This window comes from Lepidochelys olivacea (genome assembly GCF_965140295.1).
Source record: "Lepidochelys olivacea isolate rLepOli2 genome assembly, chromosome: 14".
Taxonomy (NCBI): domain Eukaryota; kingdom Metazoa; phylum Chordata; order Testudines; family Cheloniidae; genus Lepidochelys; species Lepidochelys olivacea.
The window spans coordinates 42355582-42378896 of record NC_140424.1 but is presented as its reverse complement, the minus strand read 5'-3'; the positions used below and the strand labels follow the sequence as shown (position 1 = coordinate 42378896).

Here is a 23315-nt window from a genome sequence, read left to right as displayed (position 1 = left end):
AAGTAGAGATAATCTATTAGTGTTGTAAAGCCATTGGCACTCCTCAGATGAAGTTATATAAAAAGCTAATTCTGGCCTTGATTAACAAGAAGGGAATGTAATGCTGACACCTAGTGGAGTTTTACAGCATTGCAGCAGAGTGATGAGGGCGAGGCAGTACAGACCAGATGTCACTCCTGCCATCAAGAAAAGCTAACTGGAGAGGAAATAAGCAGGAAGAGCAAGCCTTTGATGTAGTTAATGGGCTGTACTGGCCAGCTGTAGGCCCTGAGAATGGAGCTAGGGTTGCACATACCTTACGGAGCTCCAGCTGTTCTTCAGGCAAGCCCAGTTGGCTCAGTATTGCCCATGAGCTCATCCTACAGACTAATCCAGAGGAGTTAATAAGAAAAGAGTAAAAATGGGACCAAGGGCTACAGAATGGGGCAGCAGCAACAGGGACCAGAGTTAAAATATTGTAAACTGAAGAATTATGTATTTCAGAGTAGCAGCCGTGTTAGTCTGTATTCGCAAAAAGAAAAGGAGGACTTGTGGCACCTTAGAGACTAACCAATTTATTTGAGCATAAGCTTTCGTGAGCTACAGCTCACTTCATCGGATGCATAAAGTGGAAAATACAGTGAGGATGTTTTTATACACAGAGACCATGAAAAAATGGTTGTTTAAATTGGTTAGTCTCTAGGGTGCCACAAGTACTCCTTTTCTTTTTGTGAATATTTTATTTGGTTGCTTCAGTGTATAAAGGGAAGCATCTTAAATTCCTTCTTCTTTTCATGAAGATTGAGTATAGGATATACTGGCTCTTCATCCATCTCTTCCTGGACAACAACTTTTTACAGCCAAGTAATGACTGTTAAAACAATCGGAATGAGTAACAGAGCCCACCAAACTGGATCTGAAATCAAGCCAAACAGAACAGGAGTCAGGTTAAACCATTTAGAGAACAGGTTTATATACACACAGCCACCTCTGCCTTCATTTGGTTGGAAGGCTGCAAAATACCAGTATTCATGTGGGTTAACATGGCTCCATAACTAATCTTCTTGTGCAATATTACGGGGACAGGGAGGATTTCCTGCTGGATTTTCAGTTAGCTAGTAATCGGCCTTGACTCTGGAGTCAGCACTTAAATTTAGCTGATGTCACTGCACTTCAGATAAGACCTTTGAATCCAAGGTAGTTGCTTGAGGAGTATTGACCGGGGAATGTTGTGTGGGAGTCTTACTGGGACTGTCTGCATTGGTAGTGGGATATCAGGGTGTGACTTCACTTGAGGGATGATACCGGAGCATATAATCTGAGCCCAGGATGGGGCTGGGGCCAGGTGACACCTTCTGCCTGGGGAAACTGGACAAAGGCTGGAATAGCCAGGGTGTGTGGCTGGCTGAGACTGCTGGTGGGGTTTTTTCAGTTTTGGACTTGGCTGGGGAAACGGAGGGAGGCCCAGGACTGGGATCTAGGCTCCCTGCTCCCAAGATGACTGACAGGGTCCTGTTGTCTGTACCTACAACGCTCTGTTTAGGATTGTGTTCCTGTCATCTAATAAACCTTCTGTTTTACTGGCTGGCTGAGAGTCACAGTGAATCGCAGGAAGTGGGGGGATGCAGGGCCCTGACTCCCCCACACTCTGTGACAAGTTCCACAGGTTGCTTTTTTTAAAAAAAAAAAAATGTACTGTAAAATGAGCAGTTTGACATTACAGTAGATCAGTATCCACCCGAGTAATTATTTGCTGGTAGGTGGGCCATGAGGGACTTGCTGACAGGAGCTGTGCAAAAATGAGCAGTGAGCATGCCTGAAGGGATTTTAAAAAAATCCTTCATGTGTTTGCAAGATTGCCTGTGACTCCAAAAGGACTTCAAATTTGAATCACTAACCCTGCCCAGCACACCAAATTTTAAGAAGATCCAGGTATGCATGTGGATTTTAGAGCACTAAGAGGAATCTTCCTTTAAACAGCAAAGTCTTCTCACTCTTAACTGTACCAGAGCTGGCGTTCCATTATAATACTGTATTAGATTAATCATCACCAACTGCTTTGTTCTATCCAGATCCCCAGCACAGGATGATGCTGAAAGGGAGACCTATTAGGAAGGATAGAGGTAGGATGGGGAGAAGGGGCTGATCTCAATATGACACATTCAGCTGAATGAGAACACCCCAGGGAGGAGAATACAGCCTGAAACAACAGCTTGGAGACTAACTGCCCCCTGGGTGTTCCAATCTCCCTCTCCCCAGTGTTGGAGACCTGTGATAGGCATCAAGCACGCCCATCCTCAGCGCCTCTCCCCAGTGTCAGTGGTGTGTTCTTGCTGCATGCTCCCAGTATGCCTGTTGATACTCAGCACATTATCCAGGGGGAAGGACTGCTCCAGATCCTGGCTTACGTGAGGGAGCCAGGGATAACTGTCAGGCCCCACAGCTGGAACCTCCAGATCTCAGCACACATACAACAGAAGGGGGAAACACTCAATTCCCAATCCTCCAACCTCCCCTCCCACACACACACTCCTCCAGATCCTTAGGTGCATGCACAGCAGGGAAGACTGTTGGGCTGACAGGCACACCTGCTACCAGGTTCCCCTTCCCAATGTCAGTCCATTTCCACTAGCCCTAACCTGAGCTCCCCAACCCCTCTCTTTCCCTACCTTCCCCTGGCTGCAGTCCCAAAACTCTGTCACCAGTGTGCCCTGACTGGCCACTATACCAGTGGTAATGAAGGCTATGACTACATGAGCACATTTTTGTCAGTCAGGGGTGTGAAAAACACCACCCCAACGGACATAAATTTCACTGACCGAAGTACCAGTGTGTGCAGTGCTAGAGCTGAGCTTTAGGAAAAGAATGAGTGCTTACGTGCGGCAGGAGCTTGGTTCCCAGCTATAACCGATGGAGGTGCCGCTTCAGCTGGAAGATAGAGGCGATCAGGGTGAGGATTTAAAGCACCTTGCAGGAAAGGGAAATGCTGCAGACTCTCCCACTTGCCACAAGGCTTCTTCCAGGAGTGTCCATACAAGTGGGCAGCTATTCTCAATACAGTGCAGCCCCTCAACTGATCACTGCTTTTAGCCATCCCCCCTTCAGGAGGCCTTGGAAATGCACGACATTCTGCCCCATCCCAGGGGTGGGAGTGTGGTGCAGCTGGAGATTTGTCATTTGCTAGCACATGCTAGCTGGTCCATTACTTCATCAAAGCAAACCTTCATACCCACTGCTAAGCCGTGGCGTTCATGGCTCTTCATCTGCAAAGTGCCTCACAATCACTAATGTGACACATGAAGTTAGGGCTCTAGGGCAGTGGTCCCCAAACTTTGATTGTGCCCCTCCCCCATTCTTCCCCACTCACCCCTCCACCCAGGGCGGGGGGGGGGGAGAGAGCTTGGATCAGGTAAGGGGGGTGCAATCAAAAATCTGGGGACCACTGCCCTAGAGTCAATTGGGGTTATCAGGGGATCAATGTGGAACTTACCCTGCACTGTCAGATTTATAAGAACCACACATCCTGTAGTCAGGGACCAGGTAACACTGTAAAGTCCTTGTAAAACTCTGCTTGCGTTCTTCACTATGAAATACCCCTGGGATACAGTGAACTGATCTGTGAACTTGCTATTGAAAAGATGAGACTTTCCATTGTTGATAAAAAGAACCAATTCCCAGCTGGAATTGGCAGAATTCCATTTCTCCACCTTCATCTGCGCTGATGTGTTGAGTGGAACAGCCACCTCCTGTCCTTCAGTTGCTAATTTGGAGATATTGAAACAGTCTTTGAAATCTAAAGAACAACAGAATAGATTTAGTTTGGCTCAGGGAGGCCTGGTCATGTCAGACACGAAGAAACTGATAAGAAGGGGTGGCAGCAAGTAGTGTTCAGGGTACCTGGACCGCACACCGTATTTGTGACATAGCTATTCGTTCTGCCTTCCTGTCCCTCACACTCTACCACCCTCTGAGGAAGCTCTCAGATGGATCCCGTGTCAGCTCCTCTTGTTGTGAGCATATGAGGCTGTTGAAAAGACTAGCAGAGACATAGGTTGTGGTGATGACTCATAGCCTTGTATCCAACCAGAACAGTCACTTGTACTGGTCATTGTTTGGACGAGATTGCAGCATGGATAAGAGAGCTGACTGCCTGTGACTTAACCTGGATGAGACTGAGGTGGTGATGGTTGAGGGAAGCCTCTGGAAGTGTCGGGGTCAGTGTGCCATTTGATGCTTAAGTATGCAATCTGAGGAGGGGGATATCTTGTCAGACACCCAGCTGCTTGCTGAAGATCAGGTGGCAGGAAGAGTAAAGTTGGCTCTATTAGTGATGTACAGCCACGATTTTACAACTGTTTCTTTATCCTCTATGCCATGGTCACCTTGCAGCTAGACCATCCCAACATGCTCTGCTGGGGGCCATAAAACCATTTGGAAATTTAAGATGGTGTAGAATTTAGCAGCTAAGCCCACTTGGCAAGCTTCTTTGTTGTTTTTTTTTGGGGGGGGGGATGGGGGATACCTTAAAACTCAGGCTCTACAGTCTGCACTAGCTGCCTATCAGCTTCCAGGTTGATTAAGGTGTTGGTTTTGACCTATAAAGACCTAAATGGCCTGGGACCTGCCTAAGAAACTTTCTCTCTCTCTCTCTCTCTCTCTGCTGTATTGCTGTCATGTAGTCTGGGGGCACCTATGCTGGAGTCCCTTGAGCGTAAATCAGGGGACTGTCCGCATGTTTTGTTAGCTGCAAGCCTTGAGAATTCTCTTTTCGCCCCCCACATCCTGGTCTCTGACAGCCCAACTCTGTTCCTTTTTAGGGCATGCTCTAGGGCGCACCCTGTTCTCCCTGCCTGTCAGGAGTGGGTCAGGCTGAGTCGTAGTGGGGATTCCGCTGAGTGGGGTAAATGAACAGTTTTGTTGGTATTCTGATCAGGTAGACTCTAGTCTAGAGTTTCTGTTGAAGTATTTTTTTAAACAGTTTGTGAAGGGCTGCCCAGAGCTTCAGATGGTCTTTGGTTGTAGATTGTAAAAGAGCATTTATTGCTATTTGTACTAAGGGATCTAAAGGTGAGCCTGGGAATCACACAATAAGTTTCAGGCCTTACACACAGCATCCCACTGCTGATCTTTGTAGCTTCAATCTCATTTTCCTATTTATAAATATTTTTCTTGTCATTGAGACCCCTAAGGTTGTCTGCAGGATAAAGGTGCACTACTGTAATATAAATCAACTTTTAAACCTGCGTTTTCTTCCCCCCACCCCATTACCAGCAGAGCCATCCTCACCTCAGGGCTGCTCCCCACACCCAAACTCCATACTGCCACCCCATGTCTCCTACAAATCACCTCCCCTCAACCTCTCACTGGGGATGGCACAAGCCTCACTCTCACTCCCTGACCTCACTTCTCACTACTGACCTAAGGAACCCCATGCCCACACTTGCTACAGACTCTACACCCCTTTGCCCCCCTCACTGTGGACCCCAGCACCCTCCAGGTCCCCCCCATGGCTGTAGTGCCCTCCCCATAACACTGCCCCAGCCCCCCCTTGCTCCCATCCTTGCAGCCCCAGTCCCCCCACTCTGGCTACAATCACCTCAGCACAAGCCTGCACCCTATGGTCACCACTGCAAGCTCCCCTGCAATGGCTGTAGAAGGTGGGGGATCCCTCTTAGCAACCCCTCACCCACAGCACCTCCCTGAGCAACAACCCCCTCAGACTCTCAATGTCATGCCCCCCCCCAAATTTTTTTCCCCTTGCAATGGCCATGGTGTCATCCAGCTCACCCCCCATATTAGCCTTTAGTGCCCCCATTCACAGTCCCTCCTCAAGGGCTGTGGTGCTGCCATCCAGCCCACTTCCAGTCACTATAGTCGTGGGGCAACCTCGCAGCGACCACTGGATCCCAGACCTTGCCCCCAGGAAACTGGCTTTGGCACCCCAGGGCCCCACTTGCTATGGAGCCCCCCCTCCCCAAAGCCCACCAGACAAGTCTGAGACCCACCAGGCCCCCACTCCTACAGCCTCAGCATCCCACTTGGTCAGACCTGGGACTCCCAGTCCCCCCCCAATGGCCCCAACGCCCCCCCCACTGTTCTCCTTCCCCTCCCCCAGTTCCTCCCTCGCCGCACACCCCCGGGGTTACACCTCGAGCGCCGCGCCCCCCCGCAAAGGCCAGGCCCGGCCTTCTGTCCGCAGCCACCCCCCACTCCGGTCCGGCCTCCCCCGTGTCGGAACCGGACAGTTGCCCCAGGTCCGGGGGGGGCGGGAGGCAGCCGCGAGAGGCCCCCCCCATCCCTGGGGGTAGCAACAAGCCCCCCCGCCCCTTACCAGCCTCGGCCTGGGTCTCTGGGGGGGCCGCCGCCAGCAAGCACAGGGCGAGAGCGAACCCCGCGGCCTGGGGCCCCATGTTTTGCGTCTGAAGAGCGTGGGCCGGCACGCTTCCGGGTTCGCCGCGCTCCCTGGACTACATCTCCCAGGGAGCTTCGCCGCCGGCTCCACCAGGCAGCCCCCCCGAGTGGGAGAGGCCGCCCGAGCCGGGCGCGGCCGTCGCGCAGCGGCTGGTCACCAGTGAACTACAACTCCCGTTAGGCCCTGCGGCAAAATGGCGATGGGGCGGGCCAATCAATCGCAAGCTGTTGCTTTGCGACAGCCCCCTCCTCCCCCCCGCTGTCCCTGTGCCCGCATGGCCACCCAGCATCCGCCCTGCAACAGCCCTGAGCCCAGTACCACGGAGCCCCGGTCCATAGAGCCCCCAGCACAGGCCCCCACCCGGCATCCGCCCCCAGCCACCCCTTGCAACAGCCCTGTCCCCACTTCCCAGCAGAAACGCAGGCACCCCCTTGCTGTGACCAGCCCTGGACCACCACCCTCCTTGCAGAGTATCTCTCCCCCCCCCCCCCAGCAACAGGCTCATCCAAACCCCTCTCACTGTGGAGCCCCCCTCCTGATAATCCCTGCAGCGGGGAACATTTATATCAATAACAATTAAAAAAAGCTTAAAAAGGAGCATTGGTGTTGAGCACCTTTAACCTCAGCCTGACCCTGCTGTGCTACTGAATCCAAATAAATCAGTGAAGAGCCTCTAACCCCCCCCCCCCCCCCCCCGCTGATAGCTCAGCAGCCCCCAGCTCTGTGTTTGCTTGTATAGAACTAGGCTTATTGTGATTCTCTAACTCAGGGAGACTCAGAGCTCAGTGGTTCCGGAGCCCAATTAGCCACCAGCATCACCCAAAAGAGCCACAGGCAGGGGAATATTTAGTTTTTAAATTATTCTCACAGCAAATAAGTTAATTGGTTAATAACATAGTACAAGCATCCTGATTGGTTAATTAAATCACAGTGTTTTAATATCATGTGCTGCAAAAAGTCACAGGAGACACATTAAAGAGGCACTTGCAGCTCGCACCTCAGTCTAAGTTATCACTGCTTTCATTTATAATAGTCTATTTCTAAATGTTTGGGTTGGTGTTTTTTTTTTTTTTCTCCTATAGCATGAGCTCCTTTGTTGTCTTGTGACCTGAAGGATTTCTGGTTTCTTGGCTTGTCAGCACAACTTCTCCTTGGTGGAGCATTTTGCCTCTCACTCCTGCACGTCAGTGCTTTCTTCACGTCCCCACCGACGAGCACAGCTTGCGTCCCAAAAATTCACGCAGGTTACCATACTGTCTTCTTTGAAATTCCACCCTGCTGGAATTTTTACGAAACACAGATGTGTGCATTTGTCCACTTAGACACACATGCCATTGATATCAGTGGGAATAGTCACATAGCTTAAGGTAAGCACTTGTTCAATTTTTTTTTTTTCTGGATAAAGGCTTTAGTTTACAAGGCAGCATTAGAATAATTGATTCACTGTTGCTTCTACCAAAGAATCCCTATCTCCCCCAATGTCAATATATTCCTATAATATTTTTACCAGTTTGGACTTCCAGTGATAAGTAATCTTGTTTATCCTTTACAAAGAAACTCCTCCTCCTTATCACTTCTTTAGCGAATTTCCCCATCCTGCAAACACTGAAGCACGTTTCTCCTCAATTCTTTTCCTTGATTGTGTGTATGATATTAGTACCGAAGAGCCCCAAGTCATGGCCACTGTGCTTGGTGCTGTACAAACGGGGACCAAAAAGATTTTTTTCTACTGCAATGTTGATTTCTAATTGGATAGTTTATTTTCTTAACGTTTCCTCAGTGCTAAGTGTTTTTGTTCAGACATTTTATAAAAGGTGTCCTTCATTCTGATAAGTGTCCTTTTCTCTAACAAAGCCAATAAAGATTTTTTTTAATAAAGTTACTTGTTTGCATTAGTGTCAAAGCAAATTCTATTCCTCTACCATAGTAAAAAAAAAAAGGCCCATAATTCCAATCCAGATCAATTCTGTTCACAGTAGTACACTTCCACAGTATGGAACACAGGCTACAGACATCCTCAGTGACTAATATTCATGAGTTCCTTTACTTCAGTGTCAGTTGCATTTTTCAATCCCCAGGTTTGATTGAAATCAGCACAAAGCAACCAGATTACACCAAAAGCCTGACTCCTGCAGCCTGAAGCTATGACTCTGATGCTAAAGCACAATTAATTTTAAGGGATTAACCCTGACACTGCTACTCTCGTGGCTACCAAGGCTCCTTTCCCATTAGACATATTTGCATATGATTGTCTACAGTCTGATCTACACTAATTATACTGCTATAGCTATGGTGGTCAGGGGTGTGATTTCCCCCCACCAATACAGTTATACACCACAGCCCCAATCTGGATGAAGCTGTACCAGGATAACAATGCCTCATACCAATAAAACTTATTTCCCTTCCAGCGTAAAGAATAGACGCACCAGAAAGCAAATGGCTGAGGATAAAATTAATTTTACTGACAACCTAATTTTCCAGTCAAAAAAATGTCAGGGTGGAAAATTTCTCACCAGTCCCCATTGACACGGTTAGACCCCAAGAAAAGCAAAAGGTAAGTGACAGACACTGAATAACAGAAGATCGCTCCTTTGCATCCCTTTAGGGTGAGTAACCTTTCCTTCATCCATGTTCTGCCATGAGCTGTCAGGGCAAGGATGGTAGGATTCCAGGAGTCCGTGCCTGGAAGTCCTCCCAATCACCAGGGCCTTGACTTGTCTGAAAAAGTTTTGTGCAGTCCAGGCACAATGTGTATGTAATTAGTCCACATACCCATAATAGAAGGCCTGCTTTCCAAAAACAGGTCCAACTGAGGCCTCTATTTGTGGCCTCTACAGCTGTCTTGGTCAGCATGACGGGTCAAGGAAATAAGGACGTCCTTAACATTTCATAGGAACTGGCCATAGACTTTACACAATTAGCATCTCCGGCAGTAGGCTCCGTCGGTCGGTGGGTTCCATTGTTGGCACACCTTCCATTTCTAGACGGCTTTAATACACCATCCCGACATCAACAGGAGCCCTATGGACAAGTTGTTACTTACTTTACAAAGAAGGGGCCCTGATGGGCTCTTAGCCATGTAAGCTAGTTTCCTGGACCTCCAGCCCCTCTGGTTTTTCACATGGTATTTAGTCGTAGGCATTTCTATGGCATTCAGCTGAGGACCTCAAAAGTAGTAAGGGATTTCGATTGCACCCTTGTCATCAATTATATTGCTGGTTTACACTGGCTAAACGGAAGTGCAGAGAGGCCCAGGGACAGCACCTCTCACCAAACTTTCTCCTTTTCCCGGCCACAAAAGTCCCTTTTTAGACCTGAGGTGAGCGCTGGCCTCTGGTGGGGGACAGAGGGACTAAGAACAGGCTCCCCAAGCCGAGATGTTTGTTGGGGTGAAAGTTTTACATTCTGCGTTGGCTTTTCCGTGGCCCGAGCCCCTCCACCAGGGGGTGCCCTTTAGCGTCTAACATAATGGACTTGTTGATATCCCCCTGGGTGCAGGGAAAGTCAAGTCAGGGCTCCCCTGCTACACCATGCCCGCCTGCAGGGGCTACCCTGTGTCAGCCAGGAATGACAACAGCCAGCCAGCAAATACAAAACTTTCCAATGGGAGCTTTATTCAGTCCTCTCTAAAACAGTTAGAAAAGCCTATTTACAGGTGTTGGATTCTCCTGTTCCCCTCATGTAAATCCAGAGACACCCATGGAGCCAGGCCTGGAAGCTGAGTGCAGTATCAATCCAGAGTAGCCCATCAATGACAGAGTCAAGGCTGGATTCTGATCTGGTTGGCCAGTGTGAATCAGGTCACTCCAATTCCGTTCATGGAGTTGCCACCGGTTCAGATCAGGTGTGACTCCTGATTTACACCAGATGAGAGGGGAATCAGCCGCACTAAGGCCAGTGGGGTTACTCATTTACACCCAACAGGAAAAGCAGGCTCAAGTCACTTTGTCTCTGTCCCCTGGCCTAGGGCAGGATAGGAGCTGGCGCCCCCTAGAGGAGAAAGGCCCCAGAAGAATCTCCTCCAGCTGCTGGAAAGCATCAAGCCAGGGTTGGGGGCAGGGGGGGCTGAGGAGTATAACCCAGCCCTGGATCACCCCACAGACATCAGGGTGCAGACCCACGCACACCTACCCCCCAAAATGCTTCTAACATGATCACAACCTTAAGTCACATCTTGGAAGGTGCATCCAACTCCACCCCCAGCCAGAGGTTCCAGGGTAATCAGCAAAGTAGCCCCTCAAAAACTGATGCAGAGGGACAGGACCAGTTAGCCCCCCCTCCACCACAGGAGGGAAGGGGAGCGTGTCATCATGTAACCTCTTTGCTGCTGGAAAGAAATCTGCCAAAGGAGAGATCCAGTTCGGGGGAAGGAGGTGCTGCAATTTAATCCCTTCCCTGCTGGAGATCCACTGAGCTTCCTGATATAACTGCTGGACACTCAGTGCAGTGGGCTCTCCCCCCACATTGGATGGTGGGGAGCAGCAGTCCACTCCTCGGGGCTGGGCACGGGGTCCCCTCAGGAGCTCTGCTTCTGCCTCTTCCAGAAGCGCTTGACATCGGAGTGGCCGGCAGGCGTCACCACCATGAGGCGCTTGGCCGGGTTCTCGAAGACCAGCACGCCCAGGTCCCGGGCATGGTTCCGCAGCAACTCAAAGTCCACCTGGGACAGGAACTGGTTGTACAGCACGCCTGCACGGGGGAAAGGGAGGGAGGGAGGGATGGAAGGAAAAGTAGGAGACGTGGAGAGATGGAATGGGGCAGAGGGGAAGGAAGGATGGATGGAAAGAAAAGGGGGAGACATGAGAGATGGAGGGAGAGGGAGAGGAAGGATGGATTGATAGAAGGATGGAAAAGTGGGAGAGATGGAAGGAGAGGGAATGGGGCAGAAAAGGGGAATGAAGGATGGATGGATGGATGAATAGAGGGGAAGGGGCAGAGTGGGGGATGGAGAGAGGGATGAAAAGATGTGTGGAGGAATGGAGATGTCAGAGATGGATGGAGGAGGAAGAGGAGGCCAAAACAGATGGATAAGTAGAAGGGAAGGATGGAGGGAGAATGAGGCAGGGGAGATGAATGATGGATAAGTGGGATGGAGGAGAGAGATGGGTAAGTGGAATGGAGGGAGGGAACAGAGAGGCGAATGGGGCAGAGAGGGAGGAAAAAACCCATCAGGCTCCATCAGGGCACCATCCCCTCCTCTGCTGTAGCCCCCCCCCAGCATCCAGCCCTCCCCCCAAGACACTCACCCTCGGAGAAGCGCAGCCGGTCGCGCTCCAGCTCCCAGAGCCGGATCTGATCCGTGATGGTCGGGGGCAGCACAGGGGTCTGCGGGGGGAGCAGACGAGGAGTCACTCAGCAGCTACCAGCCCCACGACCCACCCACAGCTCCCAAGGATGGAGACCATCTCGGCACCCATAGGGCCCTGATCTCTATGGTACCTGCCCCCTCCCCTCTGCCCACTGGGTCTCTGGAACCTCCCCCATCTCGAACCTGCCTCCTTCACCGGCCCTGCACCGTCAGTGATCAGCTTTTCTTCTAGCCCAGCCCCTTTCATCTCTGCCCTGGCTAGTTCACTCCAGCCCCGAGGAGTTAGAGAAATACTGTCATCAATGCTATACAGATTGGGGACCCAGGAGTCCTGGCTCCCAGCCCCCCAGCTCCTCACCTGTCTCAGCATCACGGGGTGCGCTCTGGTCCGTAGGAAGTGGATGATCTGCAGGCAAAGAGGACATTGTAACCAGCCGGCGCCCCCTAGCAGCCACCCACAGCCTGTCCCTCCCCCCAGGGCTGCGGGTACAACCCCACCTTGGATGATCCGTCCCCGTAACCAGACTGTCCCCTCGGGGGGTGAGTGCGGGTCCATATGATGCCTCAGAGACAAACCCCACCCCCCCCCAGCTCTAACCACTAGACCCCACTCCCCTCCCAGAGCTGGGGACAAAACCCAGGAGTCCTGGCTCCCAGCGCCCCCTGCTCTAACCCACTAGATCCCACTCACCTCCCAGAACTGGGAATAGAACTTAGGAGTCCTGCCTCCTGGTGGGGGTGCAGAGAAGGGGACTGGGTTATCCAAAGCAGGAAATGTTTGATTCGTTTCTCCCCGCAAGGGGCAGGCTGGGAGCCCCACTGCTTGGGATCAGGGGTGATCCCGTCCCAGGTGGGAGCCCTCACGGGGTCTCTGTGATCCCATGTGTCCCCTGGCTCTCACCTGCTCGGCTGTGATGCCGTTCGCGATGGCCTGCTGGACGCTCTCGCGGGTCACGTGGGCCACCACCAGGTTGGGGAAGCGATACTGCATCTCGGAGAAGAGTGCGATGAGCGCGATCTGCAGCTCCGAGTCTGGGGCGGGGCGGGGCAGTGGATAGGAGACAAACAATCAGGTTGTGGCCTTATCTAAGGAAGCCCCACCCCCTGGAGGCATGACCAGCACCATCCCATGGAATCAGTGTCCCCCAGAGAGTCACCATCCTTTGCAGCGTATGGGGGATCCCACCCATAGATCTCCCTGCCTGTACACACAGGGATCAGGATCACCGACCCTGTGTCAGAGGGGGAAACCGAGGCACAATCTGGGAATGGAACCCAGGAGTCCTGACTCCCAGCCCCTGTCTGCTCTGACCCATTAGACCCCACTCTCTTCCCAGAGCTGGATAGAACCCATCCCCCCTCCTCTAACCACAACATCCTACTCCCCTTCCAGAGCAGAGTATAGAACCCAGGAGTCCTGACTCTCCCCTCTCCCCGCTGGGTCCCATGATTCTGGCCTGTTAGGCAGCAGTTGCTGCTCTCATTTACCCCTGCACTCCCCATGTGCCGGGGCCGCAGCGAGGAGGGGATAGGGGACTGGAGACTAGCCATGTGGGCGACCCCTGGCCCTTGACCTCTGACCTGTGTACGCGTAGACCCTGTAATTGGTCTCTACGACGATGAAGCCCTGGTTGTGGGTGTCCGTGGTGGTGCCGGAGATTCCTGAGGACAGGTTAATGGCCAGGCGGGTGGGGTAATAGCGCCGTGACTTCCTCTGCAAGGGGGGGAAACACGGGGTGTCTGCGGAGACCCTCATCCCACGCGTAGCTCTGCCGGTGCCCCTCAACCCCGACCCGCAGCCCCCAGCTCCGCCGGTGCCCCTCAACCCCGACCCGCAGCCCCCAGCTCCGCCGGTGCCCCTCAACCCCGACCCGCAGCCCCCAGCTCCGCCGGTGCCCCTCAACCCCGACCCGCAGCCCCCAGCTCCCCCGGTGCCCCTCAACCCCGACCCGCAGCCCCCAGCTCCGCCGGTGCCCCCCAACCCCGACCCACAGCCCCCAGCTCCGCCGGTGCCCCTCAACCCCGACCCACAGCCCCCAGCTCCCCCCAGCTCCGCCGGTGCCCCTCAACCCCGACCCGCAGCCCCCAGCTCCGCCGGTGCCCCTCAACCCTGACCCGCAGCCTCCTGCTAGCCCAGCCCTGAGCTCCCCCCACCCAGGCTCTGCCAATGCCCCCCCAGTCCTTCTCCACTTACCTTTCTCTGGAAGACCAGACCAAATTCCCGAAGGTGTTGAAGAAAATTGAGCAGCGAGTCACTCATTCCCTCCACCGAGTAATCCTGGGAGGGGGCGAAAGCAAAGACGCTTTGTTTCCAGACATAAGGAAGCCCCAGTGCGGCTCCCATATTATCAGTCCCCTCAGAATCGCTCCCCATAGCTCTGCCCTGTCTGATCCTACATGTTCCCAGCCAGGGGGCTCCCAGCCCTGCCCCCTGGGGGGCAAACACCCAACACAATTCTCTCCCCACAGCCTGAAATTGACCAGTAGGGTCAATTTCACGCAGCTCCCCCCTTAACCTCCCTCCTCTCCTCTCAGCAGCAGCCATGTCCCTGTAGATGTTTTCTACCATGTGTTGCAGGAGCAAAAGGAAGGAGGGTCTAGTGGTTTGGGCTCTGCGCTGGAGCTCAGGAGATCTGGTCTCAATTCCCTGACTCCCTGCGTGATCTGGAGCAAGCTGCTTCATTGCTCCGTGCCTCAGTTTCCCCAGCTGCGCAATGGGCGCAATACCCTTTCCCTGTGAGGCTCTCCGACGCTATGATTGTAAAGGGAACGAACAGCCAGCCAGTCTCCCATGGAGAGGTTCATGATAGAACTTACTGTGTTTGCCTTCCTGCCTTGTACAGCTGATCCAAACCCAGTTAAATCAATTTGCTCAGGAGCGGGGGCTGGGAGCCAGGATTCCTGGGTTCTATCCCCAGCTCTGGGAGGGGAGTGGGATCTAGTGGGTTGGAGCGGGAGGAGGGCTGGGAGCCAGGACTCCTGGGTTCTAGCCTTGGCTCTGGGAGGGGAGTGCGGTCCAGTAGTTAGAGCAGGAGGTTCCCAGCCATACCTTGCCAAGGGTGGAGAAGCTGAGCTGGAAGAGGAAGGACAGGATCTCCACTAGGTCCATGCCTCGGGTCTGCAGGGGAGATAACGAGGGGTTAAAACAGCCCCGGGGAGGGGGGGGGTGGGAGGCTGGGATGCAAGAGGCGGAGCTTCTGGGAAGTGGGGAGGTAGCTGGGGGGGGGCAGACAGTGGGGGAGGGAGGATAGTGGGGGGAAGGGAACTACTCCAACAGCAGACAGAGGGGGGACTCTATGGCCTGAGGGGGAAGAGAGAAAGGGGGGAGGCACTAGGGGTTGGGGAGGAGATCTCACCTCTGCGGACTGCAGGTACTGCAGCATGAAGTACCAGAGCTGGGAGGACGTGTCCAGCAGCAGGAACTGGAAGCCGGCGGAGGTGATGCAGGGGGGCTCTCCGGGTTCACTGCTGAGGGGGTTTGGGGGAGACAGGGATCAGGACTCAGCACGCCCTGCAACTGCAGGCTGGGTTACTACAGCAGCCACTAGGGGGCAGAGAAGAGCTGGGGGTCCCCGGCCTGTCCAGCCCTCGGTCTTCCTCCTTAGGTGACCAGAGACGGGGGCTGGTTGCAGGGGAAAGGCCCCACATCCCAGTCTCCCCACCAAGCCAGCCAGTCCCCGGCCCTGGGGCTGGATCGGAGCCGGCGCCCCCTAGAGGGAAAGGCCCGGTGTCCCCACTCACCTCTTCATGAGCCCGGCTTGGATGAGGAGCTGGGCTAGATCCTGGCTGACGGCGGCGCTGGGGGAGCCCACCATGAAATGCAGGATCACCTGGGCCAGCAGGAGATGGACATATGGACAGGTCAGCAACCCAGAACGCTCCAGACACGCACCCCATTTGCAGGTGCTGCCCTTTTCTGCCACCAGAGGGCCTCTCAACCCTGTTCCCCTAGTCAGTGGCAAAAATCCCTCCTGGAACCCAGCCGCCCCGCCCCGCCCCAGAGGTGGCTGCATCTCAGTGTGTGAGTGAAAGGATGTGAAGCATGCAAAGTGCTTTGGGATACTTTGTACTGGAGGTGTTTGGGAAATGTTTATGGCGTTATCTTAGTACAGAAGTGTCCACCCAGTTGAGTCAATTGGGGTCTAGTGGTTAGAGCAGCGGGGGCTGGGAGCCAGGACTCCTGGGTTCTATCCCCAGCTCCGGGAGGGGAGAGGGGTCTAGTGCTAAGAACAGGGTGGTGGCTGGGAGCCTGTACTCCTGGGTCCTCTCGGGGTCAGCGCAGGGGTTTACCAGCACTCACCTCCCATCTCTCCTCGGCGTATTTATCCAGTGACGGGACGTCCCGCGCATGCTTGTCTGGTCCCAGCTGGCTGGTGTCATCGGACCAGGCCTTGCCCCTAAAACCGGAAACGAGACACAAAATGGATCAGGGTCAGAACAGGCCACCTGTTGGACCTGTGATCCAATGGGCACTGGCTCTTTAAACCCGCACCGCGCCCTTGGAGTTACCCAGCCTGGCATGAACAGAAGCCTTCTGCTGACTTTGCTGAGCAGCAGCGCCACTAGGTGGCCACAGGTGTGAACTGCAGGTGCCTTTTTATGGCAACTCGCCCCAGGTTACCCAGCAAGGCGGGTGGTACAGATGAGGATAGAACCCAGGAGTCCTGACTCCTCGCCCCACCTGCTCTAACCTACTAGACCTCACTTCCCTCCCAGAGCTGGGAACAGAACCCAGGAGTCCTGACTCCCAGCCTCGCCGCTCTAACCGACTAGACCCCACTACGCCCAATCCAAGGTATGCAGAGAACCCCGAAGTCCTGGTTCCCCACCCTTCCCCCCCACCCTACCTACTGGACTACACTACTAAATAAGTCTAATTGGCATAGAGACCAGATCCAAGTAATTAAGTATTCTGATCTCAGTGATCCATCAGGACACCTGGGTTCTATCCCCAACTCTGGGCTAGGACGCAGGACACCTGGGTTCTTTCCCCAGTTGTGGGAGGCAAGTGGTGTCTAGTGGGTTGGAGGGGGAGAGGGAAAGAGGCTGGGAGCCAGGACTCCTGGGTTGTGTCTCTGGGAGGGCAGTAGGGCCCAGTGGGTTAGAACAAGGGGGCTGGGAGTCAGGACTCCTGGGTTCTGTTCCCAGTCCTGATAATGATTTATATTGTCATGAGCGGATCCGGTCCCCTCTCTGTGCCTCAGTTTCCCCCTCTGGGCAGTGAGGCTAGCGACTGCCTTGTGGGGGCGCTGCACTGCTCACGGCTGGGGTTTCCAGGGGGACCTAAAGGAATCAGGTATCCAGCACCGGCAGTCCAAGGGGGTCAGTCAATAGAAAGAAGGCACCTAACTCCCTCAGAAACTCCCAGCCCTCCTGCGCAGGGTGCCTGGGCATCCATACAGTGGCTCCCCACCCCCCATCCTCAGGTTCTCACCCGCCCAGCAAGGCGATGCGCAGGTTCTCCTTGAAGATGGGGTTCAGGACCAGCCCCTGCAGGCCCCCCGGGAGCAGCTGGGTGTGCCAGAGCCGCAGCCCCAGCAGGACGTCAGAGCTCTCCTCCTGCTCCCTGTGGCGAGACCAAAGCGCGAGTGAGCCGAGAGCCTGCGGCCACCTCCAGGCTGCAGGGAAAGGGCTGGGACCCCAGCCGGGGGGGTCAGGAAGGGATCTGGGACCATGGGGTGACTGTGCACAATGAGGTGCATTATGGGAAGTTTATGACCTCCTCTGGTGCTGGTCACACAACTGGGGAACTGGCTGACTCATAGGATACGGGGCCGTTCTCCTCTAGGGGGTGCTGGCTCCGATCCTGCTCCAGGGCAGAGGACTGGCTGGCTTGGAGGGCAGGGAGTAGGACATGGGGCCTTTCCCCTCAAGGGGGTGCTGACTCCAATCCAGGGCAGGGGGACTGGCTGGCTCAGGGAGGTGGGGAATGGGCCTTTCCCCTCTAGGGGGCGCCAACCCTGATCCAGCTCCTGGCCAGGGGGACTGGCTGGCTTGGGGGACTGGTTGGTAGTGACCCCAGATCAGTATTCAAAGTTCCAGCTATCCCACCCAGGCCACCTCAAAGGCCCTCCAGCCCCCAGACTCACTTGACGTATTCCTTCTTTACCCACAATGCCACAGCCGCCTGGGGGAGGGGCTGCTCCAGAAAGAGCATCCGCATCACGTAGTTCTTCGCCAGTCCCGGCAGCTCACTGTGAAACACAAAGCACAAGGACAGGCCCCCAGGGGCACTCAACAGGACAGCTCGACTTGGGCATGCCCGGGCTAGACAAGCCCATGGGTCCAACCTCATCTGGCATTGCAGGAAGGCAGGATACCAGACTAGATGGGCCCATGGGCCTGATCTGGAATAGTAGAGAGCAGGCAGGATACTGGGCTAGATGGGCCCAGGGGTCTGATCTGTAGTGGTTGGGGAGCAGGCGGGATACCAGGCTAGATGGCGGGGGAGGGATAGCTCAGTGGTTTGAGCATTGGCCTGCTAAACCCAAGGTTGTGAGTTCAATCCTTGAGGGGGCCATTTGGGATCTGGGGCAAAAACTGGGGATTGGTCCTACTTTGAGCAGGGGGTTGGACTAGATGACCTCCTGAGGTCCCTTCCAACCCTGATATTCTATGATTCTATGGGCCGGGTGCAGGGTGATAGGATATCAGGCTAGATCCAGGCCAACAATTCCTCCATCTCTCAGAATTAGCCAACGATTCTTGATACCCGACCTAAGAAACGGCCCCAATCCCCATCCCTATATGGGAACCCCAGGCTAGAACAGAGCCCCTCCAGCCCAAACTCCTCTCTCAGGGCCAAGACACCCCCTAGTGGACAGTGCTGGAACAGTCCTCCCAGTCTGTCCCTTCCCCGCCTCAGACCCAGCTGTCCCGCCGGCGGGAGGGGCCAGCCCACGCACCGGAACACAGCCAGGCAGGTGGCGGGGTGGTTGTAGAGACGATCCAGGATTCCCGGGCTCAGCCCCCGCAGGAATTCGTGTAGGTTCTTGCATTTCAGCTGCACCCTCTGCAGCTTCATCACGGAGTCCATCCCCTGGAAGGCAGCAGGGCAGATCAGGCATGAGCAGGGAGCCTAGAAACGCATTGGCCACGGGAAAAAATGCACAAGCACCTTCTCTGGTGGTTGATTTTTGAACAGACACAGCTAAACAGACTCTGAGAAACTGCCTCCGGTGTCGAGAGGTTACCCAAGGGCATACAGGGGTTCGGGTTTTCCTGCAGCTCAAATTCCACTTCAGCCTCCCGCTGTGAGGAATTAAAGTTCTGAAAAGACGCCAGAAAATTTAAAAAATCCCCCCTAAAGACCGTGCCACTGAGCTCGGAAAGGACAAATTTCATGGTGATGGAAATGGCAAGGCTGCAGATGGCGTTCGAAGGCCGACTACTGTAGAATACGTAGAAAGCGCTGAACGTAAACGGAAAGAAAAGGAACAAAAACGGGGGTGAACCAGCCAGGCCATCGACAACGGGAAAGGAACAATAAACTGAGTGGATCGTTTCAGGGTTTCACTACTGTAAATATATCAGTAAAATGCTGTGTTCAACGGATACCGAGATATCCTCTGGCTCGGGAAACTGAAGTTCAGCGTTCCATTGTAATCCCGGAAAAACAGATTTTTATGGTTTGGTTTTTGTTTTTTTTTAATTGGAGAACGTTGGGGTTTTTATTACGGAAAACTAGGATCCTTGATCATGACGAAGGGGATCTGTGCCAGGTAACCCACCTTTACATACCGTGTACTCCTTCTCCCTCTAGTGGCAGAACCCCAGTGAGGTTTCCGACTCCCCCAGCACCTCTGTGGTCTGGGATCTGCCCTCTAGCTGGGGTGCGACATTAGTTTGGCTCCACTCCCTTGTGATTTGTGAATAGAGGCTAATCTGCACCAGGTATGAGTGGATATTTAGCACTGGCACTTGATGTTGGGAGCTCCAGCTGATAAGCTCCTAGGCCTGATTTCTAAAAGGAGTGTTATTATATGCATTACGGTAGCGCTCAGACAGGCGAAGCCCAATTGTGTTAGGTGCTGTACACACATGCAAGGCAGCTGCAGCTCCAAAGAGCTGAAAATCTCCAGCTAGGGTCACTGGTTTATTGTTATTATTTATTATCTGTAGTCCAGTAGCACCTAGGAGCCCAGACATAGACCAAGCCCTACAGTGACAGGCACTGCACAAACATAGAAGAAAAAGACGGTCTCTGCCCCACAGAGCCGACAATCTAAGCATTAAGACAAGAAACAGACGGGCAGGGAGCACATGGGAAGAATGAGACAGTGTCGCTCGGCAGCTGTAACACACCAGCAGCCAAACAATTACAGGTGTGACAAAGTGGGCATATTCCACGGTTTTGATTAAGCCAACGACCGTGCCTCAGTTTCCCTCTGTACTCTTCACTGCTGCTGATTGGGGGCAAAAGAGTTACGTCTGCTCTTGGGGCAGAACAGGACACACATGGAACGTGTGTTGTCTGGCTTTCTGGGGCAGACTGAAGGGGTTGTTAAAGGCTGACCCGTACCAGTGGAAAACCCAAGACGATGATGGAAGCCGTGACGGGGAGGGGGATGAGGAGCCGGCTTTCAGGAGAGGCCGGGCTGCTCTCACCTGGGACTGGGAGAAGGACTAGATTGGAGTTCACAGCAGCCTGGCCAGCTGGATTATGTCTTAACCTTCATTGCGCCAGTTCTAACCTAAGGACTTCTAGTCAACTACTAAACCCTGCTCCGCTTCAAAAAGGCTGCCGGGTGTCCCTGCAAACACAGGCTGGTTTGCACTGGTCCCTAAAGAGGGTACAAGTCTCTACAGGAGTCTAGTTGGGCAGAGCTCACAGGATGAAGCAGGAGGGCTGGAGCCCAGAGGGTCAGTCTCGGAGGAAGAGTGGGACCCCTTGGGGGTCTGGCCCACTGACAGGGTTCCCCCAAGGGCCTGGGTAAAAGCTGGGGGCACTGACATGGTGGATCCGCGGCAGCAGGGGCCATGACCAAGGAGAGCGTGAAGGACGATGACGGGGGAGCTCTGTGGACATGGTTGGGGCAGCGGGGGAGAAAGCACAAAGGGGCCTGTCCGAAAATGTACCAAAGCGATGGAGGCTGGGATTGAGGGCTGACGGGAGGCAAGAGCTGAGATCTCCATGGGGAATAAGAGATGATTGGGTGGGGCCAAGCCAGGGGTTCTCACAACACATTTTTTGCTGGCCTCAGAATGCGGCCACCAACTCTTGCTGGCGGCCACTCTGACAACGTTTCCTAAAATACTTAATTAACTTTAGGAAAAATAAATAAATATGCACAGATATTGGTGTTCACACCTCAGCTGTGACAGGAGGGCCTCATCCTCCCTGATTGAACTAACCTCGTTATCCCTAGCCTGATTCTTGCTTGCATATTTACACCTGCCTCTGGAAAGTTCCACTGCATGCATCTGACGAAGTGGGTATTCGCCCACGAAAGCTTATGCTCCAATATGTTTGTTAGTCTATAAGGTGCCACAGGACTCATTTATTTATGTTGGGTTTTTTGGGGTTTTTTTTGCAGACGTAATAATAAAAGTAACGTCCAGTTGTCTCTATTCTTTACTGGACCTACACAGGATAGAAACACAAATAAGGTGCTTTGCACATTCTTGTCTTTTTGTGCTGGTGTTTCTTTGGCTTTTTTTGGTTGCTTTTTTTTTTTTTTTTTTTTTTAAAAAAAGAGATCTGCTAGGTAGTAAGTCTGTTCCTGTGAAAAAGTGATGCTTGTTAATACCGCTCTTCGGAGCGGCAGACTTGCTAGCTAGCCAGGAGGCTGTGAAAAGCGATATTAACAAACATACAAATATCAATTCTCGCAGCAGACTTACTCAGCCCTGGCAAGCCAGGGGACAAATTAAGCCCTGGATGGGGAGGTGGGCAGGGAGACAGCGGGGGGCCAGGGGAGATGGATGGGGGGCTGGAAAGGCAGCAGGGGTTGAGCCAAGAGCTAGCACTTGCTGCCGTGCAGCCGGGATCCAGGGCCGGAGCCTGCTGCCCGCCACCTCAGGGCTGAAGCCCGAAGCCCGAGCCTCACTGCCCCTGGGAAGGTGGGGAATTCACTGGCAGCCTGCTCCTCTGACATTTGTGGTTCCAGAGAGGGGCTCAGCCCAACCCCTGCTGGTGGCCCTGGGGCAGGGCCCAACACTTTGCACCCCCCAGTCACTGCCCAGCAGGCTGTGGCCACGAGAAAAGCTCCAGGTGGCCGCATTTGAGAAACAGGAGGCTAGGGCGTGAACGGCTTTGGAGGCGAGGCAGCAAGACTTAATGGACAGACACTCTAGAGAACTAAGTTCTAGTCCAGGCTCTGTCACTAGCCTGCTAAGGGACCTTGGGCAAGTCACCGCTTTGTGCCTCAGTTTCTCCCCCAACCAGGAAAATGGGGATTGTCGTAGAGTCATAGAAATGTAGGGCAGGAAGGAACTTCAAGAGCTCATCCAGCCCCGCCCCCAAGGACACTGACCTCCTTTGTACAAGGCCTTGAGATCTGCATAAGGGATCCCCCCCCATGTCCCCTAATTCCCACCTTCTACTGCAAAGTGGCCCCCTCTGCCCCCCCACAAATATCTTACCAACTCCCCAATTCACCCCTGCCCCCTACCCCCCAATTTCCCAGCCATCCACCCCCCCACACACCACAACTGGGAGGGAGGCTGCTGCTGATCCACCCCCCAGGTATCCCCCCATTGGGCCCCCATTACCTAGCAATGCCCCCATCCACCTCACGGGTTCCCCATTCTGCCTCCCTCAGTTCCCTAGCAATCTCCCCACTGCCCCACCCTGCTACTAGAGGGGATTCCTTTCTGCCCCTACCTATATCCCTAAGGTCTGCCCTCCCCCTCCCCCCGAGGGCTCCCCTCTCTGCTCCCCCCAATCTCCCCCTCCCCTCTCTGCTCGCCCCAACCTTCCCCCCCACCGTGAGGGCTCCCCTCTCTGCCCCCAACCTTCCCCCCACCGTGAGGGCTCCCTCTCTGCCCCCCCAATCTCCCCCTCCCCCCCAAGGGCTTCCCCTCTCTGCCCCCAACCTTCCCCCCCACCGTGAGGGCTCCCCTCTCTGCCCCCAACCTTCCCCCCACCGTGAGGGCTTCCCCTCTCTGCCCCCAACCTTCCCCCCCACCGTGAGGGCTTCCCCTCTCTGCCCCCAACCTTCCCCCCCACCGTGAGGGCTTCCCCTCTCTGCCCCCCCACCGTGAGGGCTTCCCCTCTCTGCCCCCAACCTTCCCCCCCACCGTGAGGGCTTCCCCTCTCTGCCCCCAACCTTCCCCCCCACCGTGAGGGCTCCCCTCTCTGCCCCCCCAATCTCCCCCTCCCCCCCCAAGGGCTTCCCCTCTGCCCCCAACCTCCCCCCAGGGCTCCCCCTCTGCTCCTCCCAACCTCTCCGTCCCCCCCGAGGGCTCCCCTCTCAGCTCCCCCCAACCTTCCCCTCCCCCCGAGGGCTCCCCTCTCTGCCCCCCCCCAGCCCGGGGGAACCCACCTTCTCTCACGCCTGGGCCGCTGCCCCGGGGATAAGAGGCCGCGGGCTCCCTCCAGTGCCGTGCCCGCGGCCCCATGCGCAGCCACCCGCCCCCCAACTCAGTCCTCCAAATTCCCATCATGCATCTCAC

At 54.4% G+C, this 23315-nt stretch overlaps 2 protein-coding genes across 4 annotated transcripts; both read right to left on the bottom strand.

Annotated features, from left to right (window-relative positions):
- Positions 1-598: 598 nt before the first annotated feature.
- Positions 599-7035, bottom strand: LOC311530357 (uncharacterized protein). The gene is made up of 4 exons (XM_084646865.1): positions 6311-7035; positions 3470-3772; positions 2857-2907; positions 599-895 (listed from the first exon to the last, which is right to left on the bottom strand). Exons 1-4 carry the CDS (start codon positions 6387-6389, stop codon positions 834-836), a joined length of 495 nt encoding a protein of 164 aa, XP_084502991.1. The 5' UTR covers positions 6390-7035; the 3' UTR covers positions 599-833.
- A 2945-nt stretch (positions 7036-9980) lies between these two features.
- Positions 9981-23309, bottom strand: GTF2H4 (general transcription factor IIH subunit 4). 3 transcript variants are annotated; one of them, XM_084646862.1, is made up of 14 exons: positions 23186-23309; positions 18605-18738; positions 17789-17893; positions 17134-17265; positions 16000-16096; positions 15441-15529; positions 15056-15167; positions 14749-14817; positions 13894-13977; positions 13281-13413; positions 12601-12731; positions 12058-12105; positions 11638-11716; positions 9981-11080 (listed from the first exon to the last, which is right to left on the bottom strand). In XM_084646862.1, exons 2-14 carry the CDS (start codon positions 18733-18735, stop codon positions 10908-10910), a joined length of 1383 nt encoding a protein of 460 aa, XP_084502988.1. In that variant the 5' UTR covers positions 18736-18738; positions 23186-23309; the 3' UTR covers positions 9981-10907. The 3 variants fall into 3 exon arrangements, with proteins under 3 accessions (XP_084502988.1, XP_084502990.1, XP_084502989.1); XM_084646864.1 differs by having other exon boundaries at positions 15056-15164; XM_084646863.1 differs by lacking the exon at positions 23186-23309 and having other exon boundaries at positions 18605-18757.
- Positions 23310-23315: the final 6 nt, after the last annotated feature.

Coding starts and splice junctions, on each gene's coding strand:
- GTF2H4 (XM_084646862.1), bottom strand. CDS start 18,735: ATGGACTCCGTGATGAAGCTGCAGAGGGTGCAGCTGAAATGCAAGAAC. Junction 15,168..15,440: donor CAAGCCGGGCTCATGAAGAG/GTGAGTGGGGAC, acceptor AAACCCCCTCAG/CAGTGAACCCGGAGAGCCCC. Junction 13,978..14,748: donor GCTTCTCCACCCTTGGCAAG/GTATGGCTGGGA, acceptor GCCCCCTCCCAG/GATTACTCGGTGGAGGGAAT.
- LOC311530357 (XM_084646865.1), bottom strand. CDS start 6,389: ATGGGGCCCCAGGCCGCGGGGTTCGCTCTCGCCCTGTGCTTGCTGGCG. Junction 2,908..3,469: donor TATAAATCTGACAGTGCAGG/GTAAGTTCCACA, acceptor TCTATCTTCCAG/CTGAAGCGGCACCTCCATCG. Junction 896..2,856: donor GAACCAAGCTCCTGCCGCAC/GTAAGCACTCAT, acceptor GCTTGATTTCAG/ATCCAGTTTGGTGGGCTCTG.